General features: G+C 38.0%; 1 protein-coding gene across 4 annotated transcripts in view; it reads right to left on the minus strand.

The window, feature by feature from the left end:
* Nucleotides 1-1,682: 1,682 nt before the first annotated feature.
* RFX7 (regulatory factor X7) overlaps nucleotides 1,683-23,150 on the minus strand; it is a 140,731-nt gene continuing 119,263 nt past the window's right edge. For all 4 annotated transcript variants that reach the window (XM_034994380.1, XM_034994381.1, XM_034994382.1 and 1 more), the window contains 5 exons: nucleotides 15,499-15,615; nucleotides 14,122-14,206; nucleotides 12,963-13,170; nucleotides 9,673-9,968; nucleotides 1,683-7,807 (listed from right to left, as the gene is read on the minus strand). In XM_034994380.1, the coding sequence (XP_034850271.1) occupies nucleotides 4,532-7,807; nucleotides 9,673-9,968; nucleotides 12,963-13,170; nucleotides 14,122-14,206; nucleotides 15,499-15,615 (3,982 nt within the window). In that variant the 3' untranslated portion in view covers nucleotides 1,683-4,531. The remainder of the gene's footprint in view (nucleotides 7,808-9,672; nucleotides 9,969-12,962; nucleotides 13,171-14,121; nucleotides 14,207-15,498; nucleotides 15,616-23,150) is intronic.

Raw genomic sequence — 23,150 nt, forward strand, 5'->3', positions numbered from 1 at the left:
CCTGTTCTTAGCTCCTCAGAGTGTGAATTCTCACCTCTTTTCTTCTATATAGCATATTGTATTGGGACATATATATTTATGAAAAGTATATACATGTACTTTGAGAAATACGTGTAATTGGTTCCTCACAAGACTGTGAGCCCCTCAAGGGTGGGAACAAGATCTTGAGGCCTTAGTATCTTTCTTAGGTTACGAACTCATTTTAGGGTCCTGGGACGGAGCCTAAAATGGGCCCTTCCTCTAGCTATAAAGGATGAATCAACAATCTAAACTGATTGGCTTTTAGGTGGACCTCTGACCTAGTTTTGTCCAAAGAGACTAAAGAGGGGCTGGAGGGTGAGGAGGGAGTGCTTAATGGGAGATTCTGGTAAGGATTTTCTCTTTTGATAAAAGGCAGGGAGCTGCCCTTACCACCTTGTTTGGGATGTATGAAGCTTGGAGCTGTGATAGGCATCCTGTGACCACGACACAACAGACACAGAAAAGCAAAGCTGAAGATGATGCAACAGAAACAGAGATTTCTTTATAACATTGAGCCGCTGAATGAAACCCTGACATTCCATCTTCAAAATTAAGCTAAATGTCCTTACGGTTTTAGCCAGTGTTAGGTTTTCTGTAATGTGCAGGCCAAAGCACCTCAGATGTTAAACAGTACCTTCCCCCCAGATTTTCTTATTGGTTCACTGTATCCACTGGTTTTTTGCCTGCTCTTGATTATTAAACAAAATTTTTGTCATTGAGAATCCTAACATGTCTATTTTAAAGTTAACATCCAGGTAGTTCATTACTTTTTATCTTAAGTGCTGATGGTCTTAGGATTAGTTTCGCTTTCTTCAAGTACTTTAGAATTTTGGTTTACAGGCTCATTTTGTGTGGGCGTCTTCCTGCTTCTTATCTCTCCCCTTCTCAATCGCTACTCCCTCGTTTCCTTCTGTAATTGCTTCCTCCACCTGTCCAGTCAGGGTTGCAGTTCTGTGGTGACAGCAGGGCTATCACAGTTCCACACAGATCTGTATACACAGGTGAGTAGACTGTTTGGCTCAGGTCCTGGTTACAATAGAAGTTATAGTCCCAGGCACTGGTTGTTGCTGCATCTTAAGTCTCAGGAGTGAGGAAACTCCCGTCTCAGGCCCTGGTGTCATTACTCTACAGGAGTTGAAATTTCTATCTGCTCATTTATGATTCCACACCTACAGCTCAGGTTCTGCTTCACCAAAATGCTTATGTTGCCTTGGGGCACAGCTGTGCTTTAGAATTTTCTCCACTTTTTCCTACTATTTTTCTATTCACAGCTTCAAAAATATACATATCCAGGTACGACACAGACTAGCACTTGAAAGCAAGCATTATGTGAATAAGCAAAAGCAAGTATTTTTTTTTGGACAAGATAAAGCTCTATGCCATGTCCCACTCATCAGTAATGCATCCTAAGAGAACAGCAGAGTTCTGACGAATAAAATGAGATCTGTGTATCCTTCTGGATTAATAGCAGAGAGCAGATTAACAGCACTATCCAGCCTTGTGCTGATTTTTATCCATTTCTATGAATTTCATGAGATCTAAGGAAGAATGGCATCAGGTCTGTTTGAAAATGGCACACTGCCTATATAAGATAGACACCACAAATCACCTTAAGACCCAGTCAGTTTAATATAAAATGTTTTTAATTGTTTTTGAAAACATTTAAAAAACAATTTTTGAGCACTTTCAATAAAAAAAGAGAACTGAAATGCTACTGCAATATTCAACTACTGTAGTTTCAGCAGGTACAACAGACAACAAAACACTGGGGAAATCTGACTTTTTGCACTAAATGAAAACATGAAACAGGGCTTGTTTTTTGTCATTTATGGTGTAGTAAAGCACATTATAGTACAAGACTATTATATGAACCTCAGATGCACTGCACAAAAAAAAAAAAACTTTCCTTCTTTTCAGTTCAAAAGTCAGTGCTTATTGCAATTATATGCAAAATTATTTACTTCATGAAGTCTTATCATGATAAACAGTATGAAAAATGTTTTAAACATGAAAACAATGAAAATAATTTGAGAAAAGAACATATTCAACAATAACTAAGCAGAATTAGTAAACATAAAAAAGTAATAACTTGTGAATAACTATGCTTGCCTGGTTAACACTGAACCAGCTTTAATACAGCCAAGGGGGGAAAAAAAAGTGGTTACAGGAATACCTAGTACTGTACAAGATAAGTCAATAACACTCATGCACATTTTGTGATCATGTATTAACATGGTGAAGCAAACTAAACTTAATTCTTCCTGCTGTAATATTCTCATGTAAGAGAATAAGAAATAGAAATATCTCATTGAGATCAATGCACATTGCTACATAAGACAATTTTATCTGTCACTTTGATGACATTTTGTCTTTTCATAATGAAACACATTTAAAAAGTTTAATCTGTGGACTGTATTGGTTGCATTTATCCTAAGAGATGTGCCTACCACAGGTTCAACAAATTTAGTGCAATATATGAACCCCAGGAAGTTTGCTGGACGAATTCAACCAGATTTAAAGTGTTTGCTGCAATACTGTACAGAGGGTTAAAAATCCTCCAGTCTTTATATTTTCATAAAAAAGGATTTCCGTTATTTTTGTATTAGTAGGAAGCTAATAATGTAAACAAGGGATTAGAATGGCCTCAAAATCTCCTCTTCAGAGTATCTCGTATAGAAAGGCTCCCACCATTTGTCAAAAGAAATCGCACAGTTTCCTTTGGGTGTTGCATACTTTGGTGTGCAGTAGTGCTGTGTCTCAGGGTACAGTGAAGAAGTAACTAGCATCAAGAGAAAACATCCAACAGATCACGAAGTCAAGGTAACAGCAAACACACACAAATGCCAATGACTACGACATGCCAATATAGAAACCTCCGAGCCAACCCTAGCACCGTTTATTTGTCAAAATATGGTAATACCCTACCTTGCAAATTTATTGAACAATTAAACCTTATCAAATCAAACCCTTCATCACATTTGTTAAATATTCATTGATTGTAGTCTTCTGACTGGCTTACTAATTAGGGTAAAGGAAAGCTCAGCTAGCTAGGTTCAAGGTAGCACAGCAGTGGTTTAATGTTAGCTTTAAAAACTTAATGGCAATTTTTAAATCTATGTGAAAGTAATCCTAAATTCACTCAGATGGAGCTGTCAACTAGTGAGCAGATTTGTGTCAACAAGAAATTCATAAATAATTATTCATAAAACAAAATGGGAGCCATACAGAGAAACATTTTAAAACACATCCTGAGTGCTTCTTTTGCAACTGTGGTTATCACAATAAATAAATTAAGCATGTAATAAAATGCTCCTCTTCTTCAAGTACTATTGATATCCCCTTTGTTTTATCAGCGACATAAAGATTTGTGGCTTCAGACCTCAGGTGGTGAAATGTTTTTTGTTTGTTTTTTTATGTTATCTCCCTCCGGTTTATTTGTTTTTCAAAGGGATCCCATGATCAACTTGTATTACTATATTCAGGAGTGAAGGAGTCAGTCACTAAATTGAGGACTTAGGAATATTATAATTAAAAACTTCAAATTAAATCTTAAATAGTATTTTTATGTATGCATGTAGCCGTTGTGATGAAACTAAGGAAATGCTTTTATTTTCCTTCTAACTTCCCCTATCTCAACTACCAAATAATAAAACATAAAGTATTTTTCTAACACGCTTGTACTTATTCTATTAAATTGCAATATTTGGAGTTATTTTACTTGTGTGTGTGCGTGTGCACACATGTACATGCATGTCTCTGTGTGTGCTGGCTCCATATTAAAAATCAAATTTTAAAATAAGACTAATGCAAGGTCACAAATATAAATGGCTACTACTTTTTCCTTTAAAAAATTTTAGTGCAGCTTTTGCTTTCCTTAAATTAATATTTAATTTTCCATTATTTTCTCCTATTTAAGCCCTTCAAAATGCAGGTGCAAATGGTACTGAAGTCCCAGAAAGTCCTACAGAGATTTTTTTCATTCTACAGTAGCTCTATGCTTCAAGCCTAAATACCGATAATAACCTGAATATTATCCCTGTTTCAAGGAAGACCTTCTTGTCTACAGTTTACCTTAGCTATGATTTCATATCTAAAAGATAATGCCAACAACAACAAAAAATAACCTATACCTAAAATCAATGGTTTCCTCTACATTCTGTGCAGATCAACTGATGAATTAAAATGAACTTACACAAAATAAAGATCTAGAATGCTCTTGTAAAAGCTGGTTAGTCAATTGTTTACTAGCAAACAATGTGATTAAATGGGGGAACATTACAAAATTTAAAACCTAATACTTGCTCTTCTACAGCCTACTGTCTTCAGAAACTTGTTAAGAACTGAGGCAAGTCTAACCATTTCCTACTGAAGAAGAAACCACTTCTGCAGCAAACTCTTTTAAAATGTCACAATTAATATTAAGTGTTTCTGCTGCGGGAGGCACTTCCATTAAGACAAATACAATACATATGTCTTTAGATACAGTGTGCTACATATTATAAAACACTATTTAACCCAACATTTCAACAGTAGGATGGTCCTTGCTTTCTATCCACTCAAAACCTGATGAAGTCATAGAGCTCATGGATTCACTGCAAATTTGTTGAAATAATGGGTCATTTTTTAATTCTTCCAGTGTAGCTTCATCATCTTGTCCCTGCTGACGACCTGGATCAAACAGTAGGTTTGGGTCTAAAGTGTTCAAATCATTGATGCTGCCTGAGAGCTCAGAAGACAGCCTGATGTCACTCGAGAAATCAGACGCAGGATTAGTGAGGTCAGACGCTACCTGACCTACCAGCTGCTGGTTGGTTTGCAAGCTGTCTCCACTCAGCAGGTCTTTAACAGTGCTACTGAAATCTAATTGTTGCTCTCCGATTTCTGATTGTGCTTGATTATCTCCAGGAGAAAAGCTGATCTGATCGGTGCTATGACTTTTAGTGAGGTAAGGTGGTGTTTGGAATTCATAAACAGAAGTGCTGGAATCGATCATATTCTGTGGATTGGCACTAGGAAAAACAGTGGAAGTCTCCAAAATCTGAGTGAGATTCATCCGGGCTGTGTAATTGGAGGGCAGGTTGTTCACGCCCAAACCTCTCACTGAGTCATCATTGTCAGAATCAAGTTTACTCAACAAGACACTGGTTATTTTTTTACTGTTTGTTTGCTTCTGAAGAGCATTCGGGAAGGCTGTCTGCATCATGACCGTCAATGGAACTGACTGACTTCTTTGAGCTATGTTGTTGGCACACGCATCTGTGTGAACATTTGTGAAAACGTGAGCCTCTGGGGTTACTGGACTTCCAAAGGGGGTCACATTAGATCGGGGGATATTAGATACGGGGTACAGGGTGCTTCCACTAAGATTACGTTGGCGATGAACAGCAGGGCTCACACTCCGGCATCTGAAGTTGCTGCTGGCAGATGAATTAGTCCCTTTATTATCAAGAGGGGCAGGGACTGCAAAACCCTCCTGTTTGTTGGTGTTATTTACAGTGGCACCTTGATGCTGCACAGGAGAGACAGGAGTCAAGCGACCGAAATGAGTGTCATGATGTCTGGATTGAGACTGGTAAGACTGTCCAGGCACAGCAAAAGCATGAGGTTTCCTGAAACGGTCTTCCACTAGTTCCTGATAGCTTGGGAGAATGCCATGGCCAGAAACTGATGAATTACTAACCCCACTATACCCATTATTCATCCATTCAAGCTTGGTTTTGTCAGGGTGTGTGGCCATGGGTCTTTGCATCGGTTTCACAGGACTACTTGAGATAATGCTGGCATCATGATACGCCATACTGGAGCTTATTGGGGTAAATGCAAATGGATTCCTGCATTCAACAGGGCTGGGAGGGACACTACTGCTGCAGTTAGAATGTGGAGTACCAATGGGTGTGTGTCGGCTACTTCCTAAAGCACTATCCACAGGTGTGGTCTGGGCTAGCCTGGAGCAAGGGCTCTCCCGTGACAGACTCTGAGACCCAGCAATCATTTCTGATGTTGGAGTTGGGGTTGGGGTTGGGGTTGGGGTTGGGGTAGGAGTGGGTGTGGGTGTGTGGATCGGAGTGCCATTGCTGTGGATTGGATGATAGAAGTGGGTACCGGAGGCATGAGATGACATTGGAGCTCCTGGAGTTACTGACTGACTCTGAAGGGTCATTCCCAAACAGTTACTGTAAGAATGAGAATTGTTCATTGATATTTGCTGCTCCATAAGCACCAGCTCTTCCACAATACTATCTTGTGTAAGCTCATCGTCAAAAGGAAAGTAGCTTTCATTTGTTTGGGAAACAGAAGGCTCAAACTCTTTCAGTTCAGACTGTAGAGGTAACTGATCTGAAGACTGTGCTTGTATTTGATTCAAAGAAGATTCTTGTATCTGGCTATGCAGCTGCTGGGTATAAGTGTCCTGTGGCATTCCTTCTAATTCCCAAACAGATTTCTCTAAGTCATTGATATCAGAGTGCTCAGGAATTGTCATAACACTGATATCTTGCTGTTGTTCACAGCCGGCAGATATAAACTCAGAATCCTTACTGACCTGCTGCCATTCATTTGAATTAAAGCTGCCATCTGGTTTTGAATCACCGTCCAAAAGAAAGACATTCCCTTCAAGTTTTACTTTTATATCTGGAGATGATGATGGTGTTTGCTGTTCTGAAGCTGAATCACCGGCAATGAGAGCAGAAGAACTCAAGAGTCGATTTGCCACTATGTGCGAATTGACATTCATTGATACCTTGCTAGGAATCTGAGCACCGGCTGTTGAACTTTCTATTTTCCCTGAATGTGGAACCTTTTGGTCCTTCTCAACACTGCCTGGTTTCTGACCTTCTAGGATAACTGCAGAAAGCTGTTCCACAATTGGTTTCTTTATGGGAGGCACCTGGGACTCTTGCAATGCAGAAGACAGTCGCTTTCTTGGACTTTTAGTGCATAATTTAGGGTCTTTATTTATTGAGTCACCATTAGCTGGTGAGCTGGTGCTGGTGAAAGTTAAGTTCTGAGTGGCAACTGAGAGGGTGACAGTGCTTGGATTATTGCCTGTCGAAGCGCCTGGCAGAGTTTCAGTACAGCGGCTTTTACATTTGGTCCTCTGGTCACAGACCTTGGTTGCTTTTGCTTCAGTGACACCTTCATTTGAAGGTTTTTGCACTACTCCATCCGTATTACTTTTCTGCCCCAAAAGGGCACTAGGTGTTGTTTTGGGAGCTTTAGTCCCATCAGAATTCTCTTGGCACTGTACAGGATGCTCATCTGATGACGTTTCAGGTTCCATTTTGACTTCCACGGCAGATGCTCCCCCGGTGCTGCTGGTCCTGGATCCAGGAGACTGAAGTGAAACAACAGAACCATTCTTGATCTGTGGAATGGTCCTTGATTCTTCTGTTGTTCCTGTAGCACTGTTCACTGAGGCAGAATGTTTAAGAGGGGCACTACTGTTGCTGGGCGTGAGGGATATTGCTGTCATTTTCACCACATTTAGAGAACTCATGTGTGAAGTGGGTACAACAGCGGTTTTGATGGGGCTGCTAGTAAAGAGGACAGTAGTTGGGGAGCGAATGGTGAGTGCACTGGTGTTGGCTGGTTTGGGTAAGATCTGAGGGTAGCGGTGCCGGGCAGAACGATCCCCACCAGGACTGGCTGGAACGTTCTGAGGAGTCTTTGGTGCCTGTTTCACAGACTGCATGTGCTGAGTGACCACTTGTACGTTGAGGGGAAGAACTTTGCCGTCAGAAGAACTCATTGGACTGGGTGAAGTTACCAACTGCCTGGTCCTCTGGACCTGTTAAAAGGTAGAAAACAGAAAAGTCAGATTTAACGAGTCTAGGATATAAACAGTAATTCACGTATCTGTATAGTATTAAGGCATTTAATACATGTAATGCTAAAAAGAAAAAAAACAGTTCCTCTGTTAGACAAGAGTTTTATCTATCTATAAATATGTTAGACCAGGTTGTATACAATCAGACACATAAATATTATAAAAACTGTAACACAGTGCAATATAGTTATAAAATATAATATGTAAGAAAAACATTAAGATACTTTTCAAATTGGCAAGACTAAAAACTTCGCAATTGTGATGAATACTTGCCAAAATAATCATTTTTAAGGAGGTTATAGGAAGAGAAGATAAAATCTTGAAAAAACATGCAACTATAAAGGTATCTACCTCTGGGCCAAGAAAGTGACTCACTCATGGGGTGGGGGACTGTCATAACGTCATTGGACATTAATAATTAAACCACTGTGGATACGTTCTCAGATAAAACTACTGTCTCCCCAAGTTTGCTCTATAGTGAATAGCATATGAGCATGGTTACCAGGTATGCCACGTATTGATGACATGATGATAATGATGATGATAAGAAAAACAAAGATAAAAGATCTCCTTAATGATATCATCAATAATAACATAAAATACCACTTTGTTTTAGCAAAATGCCCTCTCATTTTAAAAGCCCCTTCATCATAATTTCAGTTGTGTGAGATAGAAAAGGAGACTTATAACCTCGTTTGTTAATAAGGAAACAGATTCAGAACAGCTAAGGGACTTGTCCAAGGTCCTACGTAGAGCAAGCCACAGCAACAGGTCTATATTAAAGTGTTATCAAGGGGCGCCTGGGTGGCTCAGTCGTTAAGCGGCTGCCTTCGGCTCAGGTCTTGATCCCAGGGTCCTGGGATTGAGTCCCGCATTGGGCTCCCTCCTCAGCGGGAAGCCTGCTTCTCCCTCTCCCACTCCCCCTGCTTGTGTTCCTGCTCTCACTCTCTCTCTCTCTCTGTCAAATAAATAAATAAAATCTTAAAAAAAAACTGTTATCAATATGTGTTACAACTTTGCTCTGTCTGAATGTTAAAAAGAAGAAAAGTTTAAACCAAAAAAAATTCACACTTGATCATCTTGGCTTAGCTAGAGATGAAACAATTCTGAAAATGATTCATATCTTACATAAACCTCTGGTTATGCGTGCATACTCTGCATGTCTTAAATCTTTGTATTTTCACTTGTGTTCATTTTATAGCTTGCTTTGTAATCAGCATTGTATATTGTGACTAAAAAACAACTGACAGGGAGCCTGGATGGCTCAGTCAGTTAGGTGGCGGACTCTTGATTTTGGCTCAGGTCATGATCTCAGGGTCATGGGATCGAGCCTTGGGTCAGGCTTCATGCTGAGCGGGAAGTCTGCATGAGATTCTCTCTCTCTCCTCCTGCCCCTCCCCCTGCCATGCTTGTGCGCACGTGCGCACTTCCTCTCTCAAATAATTAAAACCTTTTTTTTTTTTAAAGATTTTATTTATTTATTTATTTGACAGAGAGAGAGACAGCGAGAGAGGGAACACAAGCAGGGGGAGTGGGAGAGGGAGAAGCAGGCTTCCTGCCGAGCAGGGAGCCCGATGTGGGACTCGATCCCAGGACCCTGGGATCATGACCTGAGCCGAAGGCAGACGCCCAACGACTGAGCCACCCAGGCACCCCAAGTAAAATCTTTAAAAGACGACTGACTGAAGCTGAAACTATCTGTGCTCACAAAATCAATCTGTAACTGAATCTATACCTATACTTGCCTCCTTCTTGTGTGCCACTTTTAATTAAACAAATGCTCTCCCAGCATCCCAGTGAGGTCTAACACTATGTAATGCTATTACCGGAATGGGACTAGGGACAGCTGCCACAACGATACCAATAGGCTGAGGAGAAAGGATTGCAGGATTTCCATTAGAAAGATTAGTCACTCCATTGGTTGTAGCGCCTTCTGCTTTTTTGCCTGAGGATTCTCCTGGCAAAGGGGACTGTAGTTTCTGTTCTTGCTGCTTCTTCTGAATTTTCCGTTGCAATTGCTGTTTAGCATCAATAGGAGAAGGCAAAGTCTTCACTTGAGGCTGAAAAGAATTACTCTCAGCTGTAGGTATAAAAGCAGACGGCTGGGTAATTCCTTTAATTCCTGAAAATAAACAGAAAAGAAAGCTAAAATAAATACTCTGTTTTATAGAAGGCAGTCACAACTCAATTTCTTTGGCTATGTAGCCATCTACTGGACAAAGCAACCAAAACCAGCAAATTTTAATTCACAATCTCTTTATAAAGCGTTAAGTGTTAGACTTTCAGTTTAAAAACAGTTGTCAACATTGTTTGACACCTTAAAATATGGTTCAACTCAGGTGACCGTTTCAGTTAAGTCAGCAATAACAGATGAAGATTTTGAAAAGAGTAGTAGCTATGTCATAAATATGCAGAAGTTAAGATAAATAAATACCAAAGGAGCATGTTTCACATCTTATCAGATGTCAGAAATGTCCTTCCCCAATTCTCTAATTAGAAATGCATGTATTTTCATGATTTAAATATTCAGCTCACAAGGGGCATTCAATAAATATTTGCTGAAATCATTCATATTTAGAAAAAATGTGTATAGGGAAAACAAGTGTTTAATTCTACAAATTCACAAAAAGAGGTACTATTTTAACTGCTACTATACAATTATTCCAGTATGACACAGGAGTAATTAAGCAGAGCTGCTGCATAAAACTGAGGTTAAGGTATTTTGAAACAGTGTCACTGAGAAAACTTTTCAAAGCAGTAGTAAGAGCAACACTGAGAAAAAAGGAATGATAAACTAAGCAAAAAGATAAATTTTAAGTTAAGAACAACTGATGATATAGTACAATTAATTTTTTAAAAAGCTCATTTCACATTTAGGGTGCAGCATTACAATCATTAGAAAGTAAGCTGTGGCTGGTAAAAACAGTGGAGACGAAAGGGGAGGTCCCCACCATCCTTCTGGTACACCGTTTCCCTGGCCCAATTTCTGCTTTTCATCAACAAGTTGTGGAGGGGGGACAGGAGAGAAAGAAGTGACTTAAACTCTTTCCCACACACTCACTCAGTAGTCCCTCATCTTTTGACTCCCTTTTGATCACCTAAGTACCATTTTTTCTCTTCAAATCCAGCTCAAACTGTACTGCTCCCTCTTGGCCCCCAGCCTGGGCTCTGGCTTCTCAGCACCTGCACCCGAAAGCCTCTGCCAATGGCTCAAAGCTCAGCTGTCTCCCTCCTGCCAGGGTCTCTGGACAGGAATGATTTCCAAGCAGCTGACGTACAAAAGGACATTTGAAACACAACCTGTTCTTAATATGGAGACTGTATTTATAAAAAACCAAATTCACCTTCAAAAGATGAAGATTAATCACCAAAGGTATTTAAAAAAATATAGCAGTGGTTGAGAACAAAATTTTAAGAATCTAAAAATGTTTTGAGTAATGATATAATTGCTAAACTACTGAATACTTTCACAAAGTGAAACGTTTATATATGAAATTTTTAGTATTTTTGTTTAAAAAACACACCTTCCTTTACACTTATGCTTTAAAAATTCATTCATCCCATCATTCACCACTTCTTTCAGTCAGACTTTGTGAGCAATGAGGAAAATAAGATGGAGGTTTCTTTCCCATGGTACCTCCTAATTCCTCAGCTCGTTCAAGTACTAATCTAGGTGTCAGTAGGGGTAAGAGAGAACACAGAAAGCCGAAGGGCCCATATCTTTTTTTTTTTTTTTCTGTTGTTGGCCCATATCTTTTAAAACCTCATTTTGCCAGAAGATAAGAAGACAGCATGATGTAATGCAGTTAACCTGGGCTTTTGAGACCAACAAACTGGAATTCAAATCCTGGTCCCACTGCTTATCTGGCCATGGACAAATTACTTAACCTCCCCAAGCCTGTTTTCTGATCTGTAAAATGGGAATTAATATCACCTGTCTCACAGGACTGCTGGGGGAAGAAATGAGGTAGCATATCAGGCTACCTAACTAGATAAGGCTACACAAGCGCTCTCCTGTTCATGTGTAAGTGTAAATGAGCAGCTTTAAGTCATACAGTTTACAATCTAGAAAAAGAAAATCATGACAAAATTCTGGTAAGAGATTATTTTGCTGAAGTGAGTCCTCAATTGACAGTAAGATGAAAGGATAGAACAAGAATACACCCCCCACCAAATACGTAAAGCTTCTGATAAATAAAAACTGAAAGAAAAATAACTGTTAAAATTATTAAGATTTTAAAAAAAGTGAAGTTATTTAAGAAACTACAATTCTGGCTGGGAGAAATCCATTACAGATTTAAATTATTTACATTTAATAATCAGAAGAATAATCTCTGGAAAACAAGTTTCACATTAATACATTTTCCATAGAAATTATAATTTCCTAGAGTAATAACACAACTTATTCATTCTTCCTTAGGTTATTAAAACGTATGACTGAAATGAGACATTTAAAAAACTGCAACAGAACGGGTACTTTACACAGCTACTAATTTAGGAGGGAGTTGTTTATTCCAATACTGTCAATTCCTAAAACTATCAAATGAAAAAAATCCCTATTTGAACAAAAATATTCATTTGAATGTATATTTAAAAAAAATCACTCTTGCTATTTTATAATAATGCCTCATATAGTTTGCTTTTTGTGACACGAAGTTACCTCTCACATTATCCAAAGATCATTTTGTTTATAAGTATTAGTTTCTAATAGGAAGCTAGCAAGTCATTTTAAAAATTTAATCTTATCTAATATTTGTTAATTTAGACACACATGCATATTTAAAAGTACACATACACATATTCTTTAAATTTTAAAGTAGCAATGGAAAAATTAAGATCAACTGGGAAATCATAAAAGTTTCATGTTTCAGCAGAGCAATATACTAGAGAAAAACTACAGCTTGCAGCTTTATAATGGAATGACTATAATTACTACTATTTTTGTTGGCTCAACAAACCCATCTAAACTTAGAGTTAAGTGAAGTGAGGGTAAACTCATACAAACACTAAAAAGACAGGAAAGTTCTCTGGAGAAACTCTTCTTTTGCCACCAACTCTAAAATGCAGTAACACCTCTGTCCCTTTGAGCTTTAGCTTGTTAGTGGTAATTCTGTACCTGGTGGTGCTGCTGCCATGACCGTTAGAGCTGCCATCGACTTGGTGCCTATGTAATGACTTTTTACAAGGAAGCGTGCTAACTCCAAGACCGTGTCGAATGGCTGGCTTAACACTTTCTGGGCCCATTCACACACAAGACGGCAAGCAGAAGAGAGAACTTCCTCCTCAATATTTTGAAGCTGCCCAGAAGGTTCCGTTCCTTCCAACTAAACAAAGGAAAAAGGAAAAGTTAACTTATAAAAGAAAGTTCAGAGAAATTAAACTGAAGCACACTGAAGGCGTGTATTCTTAATTAGAAGATGTAATCTAGGTCTGTCGGGTCAAAGTCGTATAAAACGCCCTACTGGCAGGCATAGAAGAGCCGTGCAAGGGGCACCTGGGTGGCTCAGTCGTTAAGCGTCTGCCTCCGGCTCAGGTCATGATCCCAGGGTCCTGGGATCGAGCCCCGCATCCGGCTCCCTGCTCCGCGGGAAGCCTGCTTCTCCCTCTCCCGCTCCCCCTGCTTGTGTTCCTGCTCTCGCTGTCTCTCTCTCTGTCAAAATAAATAAATAAAATCTTTAAAAAAAAAAAAAAAAGAAGAAGAGCCGTGCAAATGCGAGGCCTATGCCTACACCACCGGCCAGGTCACAGCCACCAGGAGCACTGGGTCTGAAACACTGAAATGGTCGTTAAATATATATGAAGGCTAAGGGATCTTACGAATCTTTCTAAAACACTTTTCTGACATCAATAAAACAAACTATGCCACTAGCTGTATTTTCTCTTCTTTGTACTTGTATTAGATATATAAGTAAATCAAAAAGGGAAAAAAAAGACATCCATACTATATTACCCCACAACTTAATTTTTCCTGTTGACAATATACATATATAGTCAATATACATCATGGATATATTTAGAAACCAGTTTAGACCTATGTTCCTCTTAATTTCGTTAACGATGTTGATGTAAATGCTATCTAATTTCATCAATCATGCTGATGTAAGTCAGATACGCTAAAATTTTTCAGCCACTGTTAAATTTTTTGTCTCATTTATTTTGTAAAAGGCATAGTTCCTGGTCCCTGGTTTTATCCAAATGAGACTATGCAGTATGCATTTCAATGCTGATATTAAGGTATAATTCTACTTATTAAAAAGAAAAGGCAGAATTCTTACCCCATCTCCAGTTTTGTGAAAATCAAGATTGGGCAGTGTTGGCATATGAACAAAGGCTTTTTTCCTTAGTCCACTGTAGCAATATGTAATAAACAGTTAAGGTCTAAAGCATTCTAAATTAAATGAATTGCTTATATATAATCACCATTTGAGAAGTAACCATATTATGAAATAGGAATAAAATCAGCACGAGATAACATCTACTTTCTGAGTTCTTCAGTAAGAGAAACCTCAATATTATAAATTCAGGACACTTTCACTGTTTTGAAATTGGAACAGTCTCTGTAGAATGTTATTGTCTTAAACGAAACAAAATGATTCTCATCGCTATAAATTTTATGAATAAATGTTCCTAATAGGCTATGCCAACCACCAGTAACAAACAGGTCAGAAGGAAAAGGAATATCCAGATGGAAACCTGGCACAGCACAGGGAAACTTTAGCCCAGGGCACTGGGACAAAAACAACTCTAAAGAGTGTCACAAGGGCTTTAACCTTTTCAGTTCTTTTTCCACTGAAACACACAGGATTATCACCTGTAACATGCCAAAGACCCATCAAGACAGTTTTGCTTGTACTCAGAGAACAAGGATGGGTCATGCAACAAGTGAGCAGAGAGCACCTGGAGCTGTTTCAGAAAAGCAGTGTCCCCTTCCTTCCCCTTTCCTCTCATCTCCACAGAAGCGGGTTTCTGTGCCTTGAAAAAGGCCAAGGGCTACGTAAAGAGAAATAATATTTTTCTAATACAGAGACCCTCTATTTTACAGCCTTCTGCCAAGAGTCAGAAGGACTTTAATAAATTCTTCATTTTCATTTCCTTCTGTTTGCTACTAAGTATGTCTCCGTCACAACAGGGACCTTTCCTATGCTCTGGCTTTAATTTTAATACAGGCTTTAAATGGTTGGCTGAAAAAATACTTTAAAGAGAATATAATCATCCAGGACAAGTTCCACAGGAATTTTTCCTGAGTGGTGTATATTTTGCCAAAGAGATCCCGATGTTTCTAAATTACGGGAAGAAGATAGCTAACCTCTTTCTCCATTTTTACTGATATGATTTACAATAGCTGCACTGTGACCTATCTCAGTTAATTCTTATTGTTAAAGAAAAGGAGATTGGACCATTAAGAACACACATTACAGTGACAGAATATGGTGAAATCTATCGTAATCCTAAAACCACTATTTGTTATTTCTCTTGTAGTTTGATATATAGCCAGGAAAATAATGTTTGCAATTATTCTACTAAGAACTTTGAGTTGCTTATATTTGTTGACTTAAATTTACTTCTAAATATAGTTGCTAGTTGAACTACAACAGCAGATGTTCTAAGTGATTACTAAAGAGAGTACTAAAAACCATTCCGGTAAAGGATATTTAGATTTGCCTCTTGTGCCCAGACGACGTGCCTTCATGTTTGGAAAGACATTTTTCATGATCTTTCCAAAGTCAGCAGCACTTAATGGATGGTAACCAAGATTGTCACAATAGCTCCTGCAAAAGAAGGAGGGACCAATTTAGAGCAACAGAACTCAGAGTTACACAGGACAGTGCTATTTCAATACAATTTGACCACTTTAACAAAATTAAAAGCCACATCTTCAAGTCATTCACCACAAATTTCACTGATCATAACTCTTTGGAGACTAACTCAGGCTTAGTTAGCTTGTTTCATCCTCAAGGTATACAATACCATGCTTTCAATAGCATCCAAAAAAACTCACTGTAAGAGATACCCCAGTACAAAGTTTTCCAATTATAACCCAACCCTGCACTCTGAGATGAGTATATCCAGCTCAACCAGTAGGGCTCTACATTTCCACAGAAGTATCAAATTCAAACACTGAGATAATTTCCAACATACACATTACGTAAGTCAGACAGCAGAAACAAAACTATATAATTTAAAATAGAAACATGATATATTAGGCCTAAAAGGGACCTCAGGGATCATCTATACCAACACTCTCATTTTACTGATAAGGGAAAAAAATGAAGGCACAGAGAGAGATTCCAAAGGTCCAGTGTTCTTTCTTCACCCCCACCACTTCTATTATTGCCAGGAAAAAGTACTTTGTAAAACAGTAACTTCAAGTGGGAACAGGGAAACAAGCCAAGTCTTAACTACTACTGGAATCCAGTCATAGGTAAAGAGCCAATCCCTCCTGTACCAGTTCAGCAGCAGGCCAAGGCTACCAAGGCCTTTGAGAGGACCACTACCTGAGAAACACCAAAGAGGACATCAGAGGAATTCCATGGGAATCCAGTCATATTTCCCCACCTCACCTCTTATTTCAGCACTGACCAGAGCAGCTTCTTGATAATGTCATGCAGTGGAGAGCCAAAAAGAGATTTAAGAAGAAACAAAGGAAAACAACTGAAGACCTGTGAACAGGATATAATGGTAACTGGGACTTCAGTTCTTGTAGACTGCTGAATATACTAGCTCTTGCTAGTATGTAAAAACATTATATATACTTACATGTATATTTATATTGTATTATCTATGTAACATAAATATATATAAGTATACATTTGTATTATGCAATACATTCCTGAAGTGACCTGAATTTAAGAAGTCAAACTGGGTGAGACTTAGGAGGAGGTAGGGACCCTGGGGAGCCTTAACAGAGACACTAGGGTCAGGTTTTGGAGACAATGGTATTATTCTTGATTGTGCCCTTCCTATACCCACACCAAATTCCACGTATCTCTGGTGCAGGTGTGGGGAGAGAGGAGCTGCCCAGCAAACACATTCCCAGCAATGTTGAAGAGGGGGGAGAAAGGAAAGGAGCTAACATGCATTGAGAATTCCCCTGACAGGAAGTATTAGATTAAATATGTCATATTTAACTTGAGACTACATGTAATACTCTAGTGGTTCAGGTCAAGGTTGAAGGTACAAAGTGAAGAGGTAACTATTTTCCAGTGCTGACAATTTAAATGAATTGTATCAAATCATAACCATTTCAGTATCAAGTTAAATCAGTCATTTTTATGGTTTAAATCAGACCAGAAAGAAAATTAAATGACGTTCTTTTGCACCTCGGGGACTTGACCTGTTCCCCCTACCTGGAAAAATTACTTTTCTTATTCTTCAAGTCCCAGCTGAAACGTTATTTCAGAAGTAAGTGTCTCTAATAACTCCCCTATCTAAAGCAGTGCCCTCCTGTGACACTCTCACCATATTTATCAGTGTACTCTTTTTTCTTCTCATGACTTATAATAATTATGTAACAGCCAATTTCCTTGTTGTTTGCCTCCTCCATTAGGCTGTATGTACAACCAGGGCAGTGACCATAACTATCTCGTTCACCACTGTACTGTCAGCATTAAGAACAAGATTTAAGAGTCACATTAAATTTTAACATAATATTATGTCAGGCTTAAAACAAGAAACTTTAAAGAAACACATAAGGCAATAAGGAAAACACTGTCCACAGAGCTCCTATGATAGCAATGGCATATATATGGGCCTAAAGAACCGGACACCAAATAAAGAGAAGCAGGGCAATGAGTCTAATGAGAAAGGTAATATAGCCATCCTTTTCTCCCTCTGGGACTTAGGTTTTCATGGTTTTTCATTACATTAGTCTACCAAATTTTTTTACTTTGGCAAAAGGGATGTGTGAAAGGTTGGCAAAGTAAAGTATCCAGATGATCACTACAGAACTTGCTTGCTAAATCCTGAGTGTGACTTCAGAATGTGAAATGTTTTTTGATTCTTATTTATTCCATTAAAAGAGAGGAATTCTGGGGTGCCTGGTGGGTTCAACTGGTAGAGCATGTGACTCTTGATCTTGGGGTCATGAGATTGAGCCCCATGTTAGGTGTAAACATTACTTAATTTTTTTTTTTTTAAATAAGGAGGACATGTAAAAGAGAGGAATTCCTCTTTTGGAAGGATTTTTTTTTTTTTTTTTTTTTACGATGACCTTATCTTCAATATACTCTTTAGTGGATAAGTATAAAAAGTACCTTGTAGACATATAAACAGCTCAAATTACTCTCCTAAAAAAAATAGTAGGCAATGTTAAAATAAAATTGCTTATGATTCAAAATTCTATACTTTGACATCTTATATGTCAAAGAGAAAATAGAGTCCCAAATTAAAAGCAACCATACTGGAGCAGGTCCTCAATTTCTTTAATTTTATGAACTCTCAGAACTGGCAATAAGTTCAGAAGTTGTACAGTTCAACTTCTCCTAAATGATGGGTTACATCAATGTGAACACTTCCCCTGATAGAGAGGGCTCTAGATTGTAAGACGGCCTATTCAATTTTTAGTGGTTCTAATTTTCAAAGAAAAAGGATTTCATTATCAGAGCCCATTCTCCACTGGGAAGATATAGATATTCAATGATTTTGTTTTAATCTGAGGAAGTATTTTTAGGTTACCTATTCATAATTTTGAAACCAGTGCTATGTAACAATCTACAGATTATTCCAGGTCACGTGGAGATCTTGGTTATTTACATCTGGTTTTCCTGGTTCATAACTTTAACTGCAGGTTGATCAAGCAATATATAGTGTCAGTTATGGTCAGAATGGCTAAAATTAACAACTCAGGAAACAACAGATGTTGGTGAGAATGTGGAGAAAGGGGAACCCCCTTATACTGTTGGTGGGAATGCAAACTGGTACAGCCACCCTGGAAAACTGTATGGAGGTTCCTCACAAAGTTAAAAATAGAAATACACATGGGCGCCTGGGTGGCTCAGATGGTTAAGCGTCTGCCTTCGGCTCAGGTCATGATCTCAGGGTCCTGGGATCGAGTCCCGCATCGGGCTCCCTGCTCCTTGGGAGCCTGCTTCTGCCTCTCTCTCTCTCTCTCTGTCTGTCATGAATAAATAAAATCTTAAAAAAAAAAAAAAGAAATACACTACAATTCAGCAATTGCACTACTAGGTATTTATCCAAAGGATATAAAAATAGTGATTTGAAGGGCACATGCACCCCAATGTTTATAGCAGCACTATCCATAATAGCCAAAACATGGGAAGAGCCCAAATTTCCATCAACTGATGAATGGATAAAGATGTGGTGTACACACACACACACGCAATATTAGTCATCAAAAAGAATGAAATCTTGCCATTTGCAATGATGTGGATGGAACTAGAGTGTATATGCTAAGTGAAATAAGTCAGTCAGAGAAAGACAAATACTGTAAGATTTCACACATATATGGAATTTAAGAAATAAAACAGATGAACATAGGGGAAGGGAAGAAAAATAAAATAAGATAAAGACAGAGGGAGGCAAACCAAAAGAGACTTTTTTTTTTTTTTTAAGATTTTTATTTATTTATCTGACAGAGAGAGAGAGAGCAAGCACACAAGCAAGGGGGGAGCAGCAGAGGGAGAGAGAGAAGCAGGCTCCCCGCTGAGCAGGGAGCCCAATGTGGGGCTCAATCCCAGGACCCTGGGATCATGACCTGAGCCAAAGGCAGATGCTTGACCGACTGAACCACCCAGGTGCCCCAAGAGACTCTTAACTGTAGAAAACAAACTGAGGGTTGCTGGAGGGGAGGTGGGGGGGGTGCAGGGTAAATGGGTGATGGACATTAAGGAGGGCATGTGATGTAATGAGCACTGGGTGTTATATGCAACGGATGAGTCACTAAATTCTGTATCTCAAATTCATATTCCACTATATGTGAACTTGAATTTAAATAAAATCTTGAAAGAAAAAAAAGATATGGTGTCAGTTAACACTTAACTCAGTGTCAGATTATATTTACCCAAGACTTAAAAAATGGGAAGGAACAATGGTACGTTCATAGGATAACCAACATTCTAATGCCATTCTTAAAATGAGATCTTTTTTTTTTTTAAATCTCATTTTTTTAATAGTACGCTTTCAAGACTTTGAAATTAAGCCTAACTTTCAACATGATCATCAACACATCACTCAAAATCTTTGGTAGCAAATCAGTCTTTAATGTTTATTCATGCCATTTACAAATTAACTATAAAAATTAAACAATTACTTAAAGTTAAAACAATATAAACAAAAGTCGTAAAAGATTAGGGGCAAAAATACAGTCTTAGGTTACCTTACCATACCTGGACATTTTTGAGTGCTCTGTATGCATTACATTATTTAATTTTCCCAATGACCTGGAGGCAGGTATTTTTTTTTTATTGTGCAGAGTTGTTTTTATACTCCTCTGAGTCTCAAAACCATTAAATAGGAGCTCCTGTTTTCTTACAGATGTAAAAAAAAAAAAAAAAAAAAATGGCCATAGCATACTTTATATGAAAACATGCACACATATTTCACTACATGTAAAATATATATGCATTATTTATAGTGCTGGAATTCAATAAATGTCGATTGATGAGGATGGTGATACAATAGTCTCTAAAATGCACTTAAGCTGTTTCACTGCAATAGCACATTACTACCTATAAAAAGTGTGATGCAAAAAGGCCACCCTATACTACCAGGTAGAAAATCAAGGAAGATAGCATTACATGTGTATAAAATGTTATAAAGTATAACTGCTTTTATTTATAAGAACATACACTAATTTTGGGTAGCAAAAATTTGAAATGGCATAGTGTCAGCCATGGATGGCTACAATTCATGGCATACTACTGTCTTCATGCATGATTTCAAGATCCATACTTTGGATACCCTTCACCCATTTCTCCCATTCCCCCAACCGTTGCCTTTTGCAACCACCAGTCAGTTCTCTGTATCTATGAACTATTTATTTTTTTTAGGTTCCACATATGAGAGATCATAGAGTGTTTGTCTTTCTCTTACTTCACTTAGCATAACGCCTGCAAGATCCATCGTACATTGTCTGAATTGGCAAGATTTCACTTGTTTCTTTGGTGAATAATATTTGTGTATGTGTGTGCACCAGAATTTCTTCATCCATTCATCCATCAATGGACACTTAGGTTGTTTCTGTATCTTGGGTATTTTAAATAGTGTGAGGAACATGGGGATGTATGTATCTTTTTGCATTAGTGTTTTCATTTTTGGACAAGTATCCAGAAGTGCATCATATGGTATTTCTATTTTTAATGTTTTGAGGAATCTCCATATTTTTTTCAATAGAGACTGCCTGCACCAATTTACATTCCCTTTTTTTCCCATTACCTCACCAACACTTGTTTCTTGTCCTTTTGATAACAGCCATTCTAACAGGTGTGAGGTGATATACCTCATTTTGGTTTTGATCTGCATTTCCCTGATGATTAATGATTGAGCAACTTTTCATGTATCTGTTGTTGGCCATCTGTATGTCTTCTTGGGAAAAATGTCTGTTTAGATCTTCTGCTCATTTTTTTTTTAAGATTTTATTTATTTATTTATTTGAGAGAGAGGGAATGAGAGACAGAAAGCAGGAGAGGGAGGAGGGTCAGAGGGAGAAGCAGACTCCCTGCTGAGCAGGGAGCCCGATGTGGGACTCAATCCCGGGACTCCAGGATCATGACCTGAGCCAAAGGCAGTCGCTTAACCAACTGAGCCACCCAGGTGCCCTCTTCTGCTCATTTTTAAATATCAGTTTGCTTTTTGCTACTGAGTTGTAGGAGTTCTTTATATATTTTGGATATTTTCCCCTTGTAAGATACATGATTTGCAAATATTTTCTCATATTCGGTAGGTTGCCCTTTTATTTTGTTAAGCTTCCTCTGCTGTGCAGAAGCATTTTAGTTTGACATAGTCTCGTTTATTTTTCTTTTCATTGCTTTTACTTTTGGTGTCAGATTAAAAAAAATCATTGTTGAGACTTATGTCAAGGAGCTTACTGCCTATGTTTTCTCCTAGGAGTCTCATGGTTTCAGGTCTTACGTTCAAGTCCCTACTTTTGAGTTGGTTTTCGTGTATGGTCTAAGATAGTAGTCCAGTTTCATTCTTGGGTATGTGGTTGTCCTGTTTTCCCAACACTATTTATTGAAGAGACTGTCCTTAACCCATTGTATATTCTTGGCTTCCTTTGTCATAAATTAACTGACCTATATGCATGGGTTTATTTCTGAGCTCTCTACTCTGTTCCAGTGATCCGTGTGTCTGTTTTTATGCCAATACCATACTGTTTTAATTACTAGACTTTTAACAGAGTTTGAAATCAGAGAGTGTGATGCCTTCAGCTTTGTTCTTCTTTCTCAAGACTGCTTTGGGGTCTTTTGTGGTTCCATACAAATTTTAGGACTCTTTGTTCTATTTCTGTGAAAAATGCCATTAGAAATTTCATAGGGATTTCATAGGGATTGCATCAAATATGTAGATTATTCTGGGTAGTAGAGACATTTTAACAGTATTATTTCTTCCAATCCATGAGCATGGAATATCTTTCCATTTGTTTGTGTCTTCAATTTTTTCCTTAATGTTTTGTAGTTTACAGTATACAGGTCTTTCACCTCCTTACCTAAATTTATTCCTAGGTATTTATTCTTTCTAATAGAATTATAATTAAGACTGTTTGCTTAAGTTCTGATAGTTCAATATTAGTGTATAGAAACACAACAGATTTTTGTATATTGATTTTATATCCTGCAACATTAGTGAATTCGTTTATTAGTTTAACAGCTCACTGATGGAGTCTTTAGGGTTTTTGATATAAAATATCACATCATCTGCAAACTGTTTTACTTATTTTTCAAATTGGATGCTTTTAATTTCTTTTTCTTACCTAATTGCTATGGCTAGGACTTCCAATACTATGTTGAATAAAAGTACCAAGAGTGGACATACATGTCTTGTTCCTGATCTTACACAATGATGTTAGCTGTGGGCCTGTCATATATGGCCTTTATTATGTTGAAGCATGTTCCCTCTATACCCACTTTGTTGAGGGTTTTTATCATGAATGGATGTTGAATTCTATCAAATGCTTATACTGCATTTACTGAGTCAATCATGATTTTTATGCCTCAATTTATTAATGTGGCGTATCACATGTTGATTGATTTGCAGATACTAAACCATCCGTGCATCCCTGAAATAAATTTTTGATAGGTATGTACTTACTGCCATCTTGTTAATTGTTTTCTGGCTGTTTTTGTAG

This window comes from Mirounga leonina, unplaced genomic scaffold, assembly GCF_011800145.1.
Source record: "Mirounga leonina isolate KUSES-001 unplaced genomic scaffold, KU_Mleo_1.0 Mir_91, whole genome shotgun sequence".
NCBI classification, from domain to species: Eukaryota; Metazoa; Chordata; class Mammalia; order Carnivora; family Phocidae; genus Mirounga; species Mirounga leonina.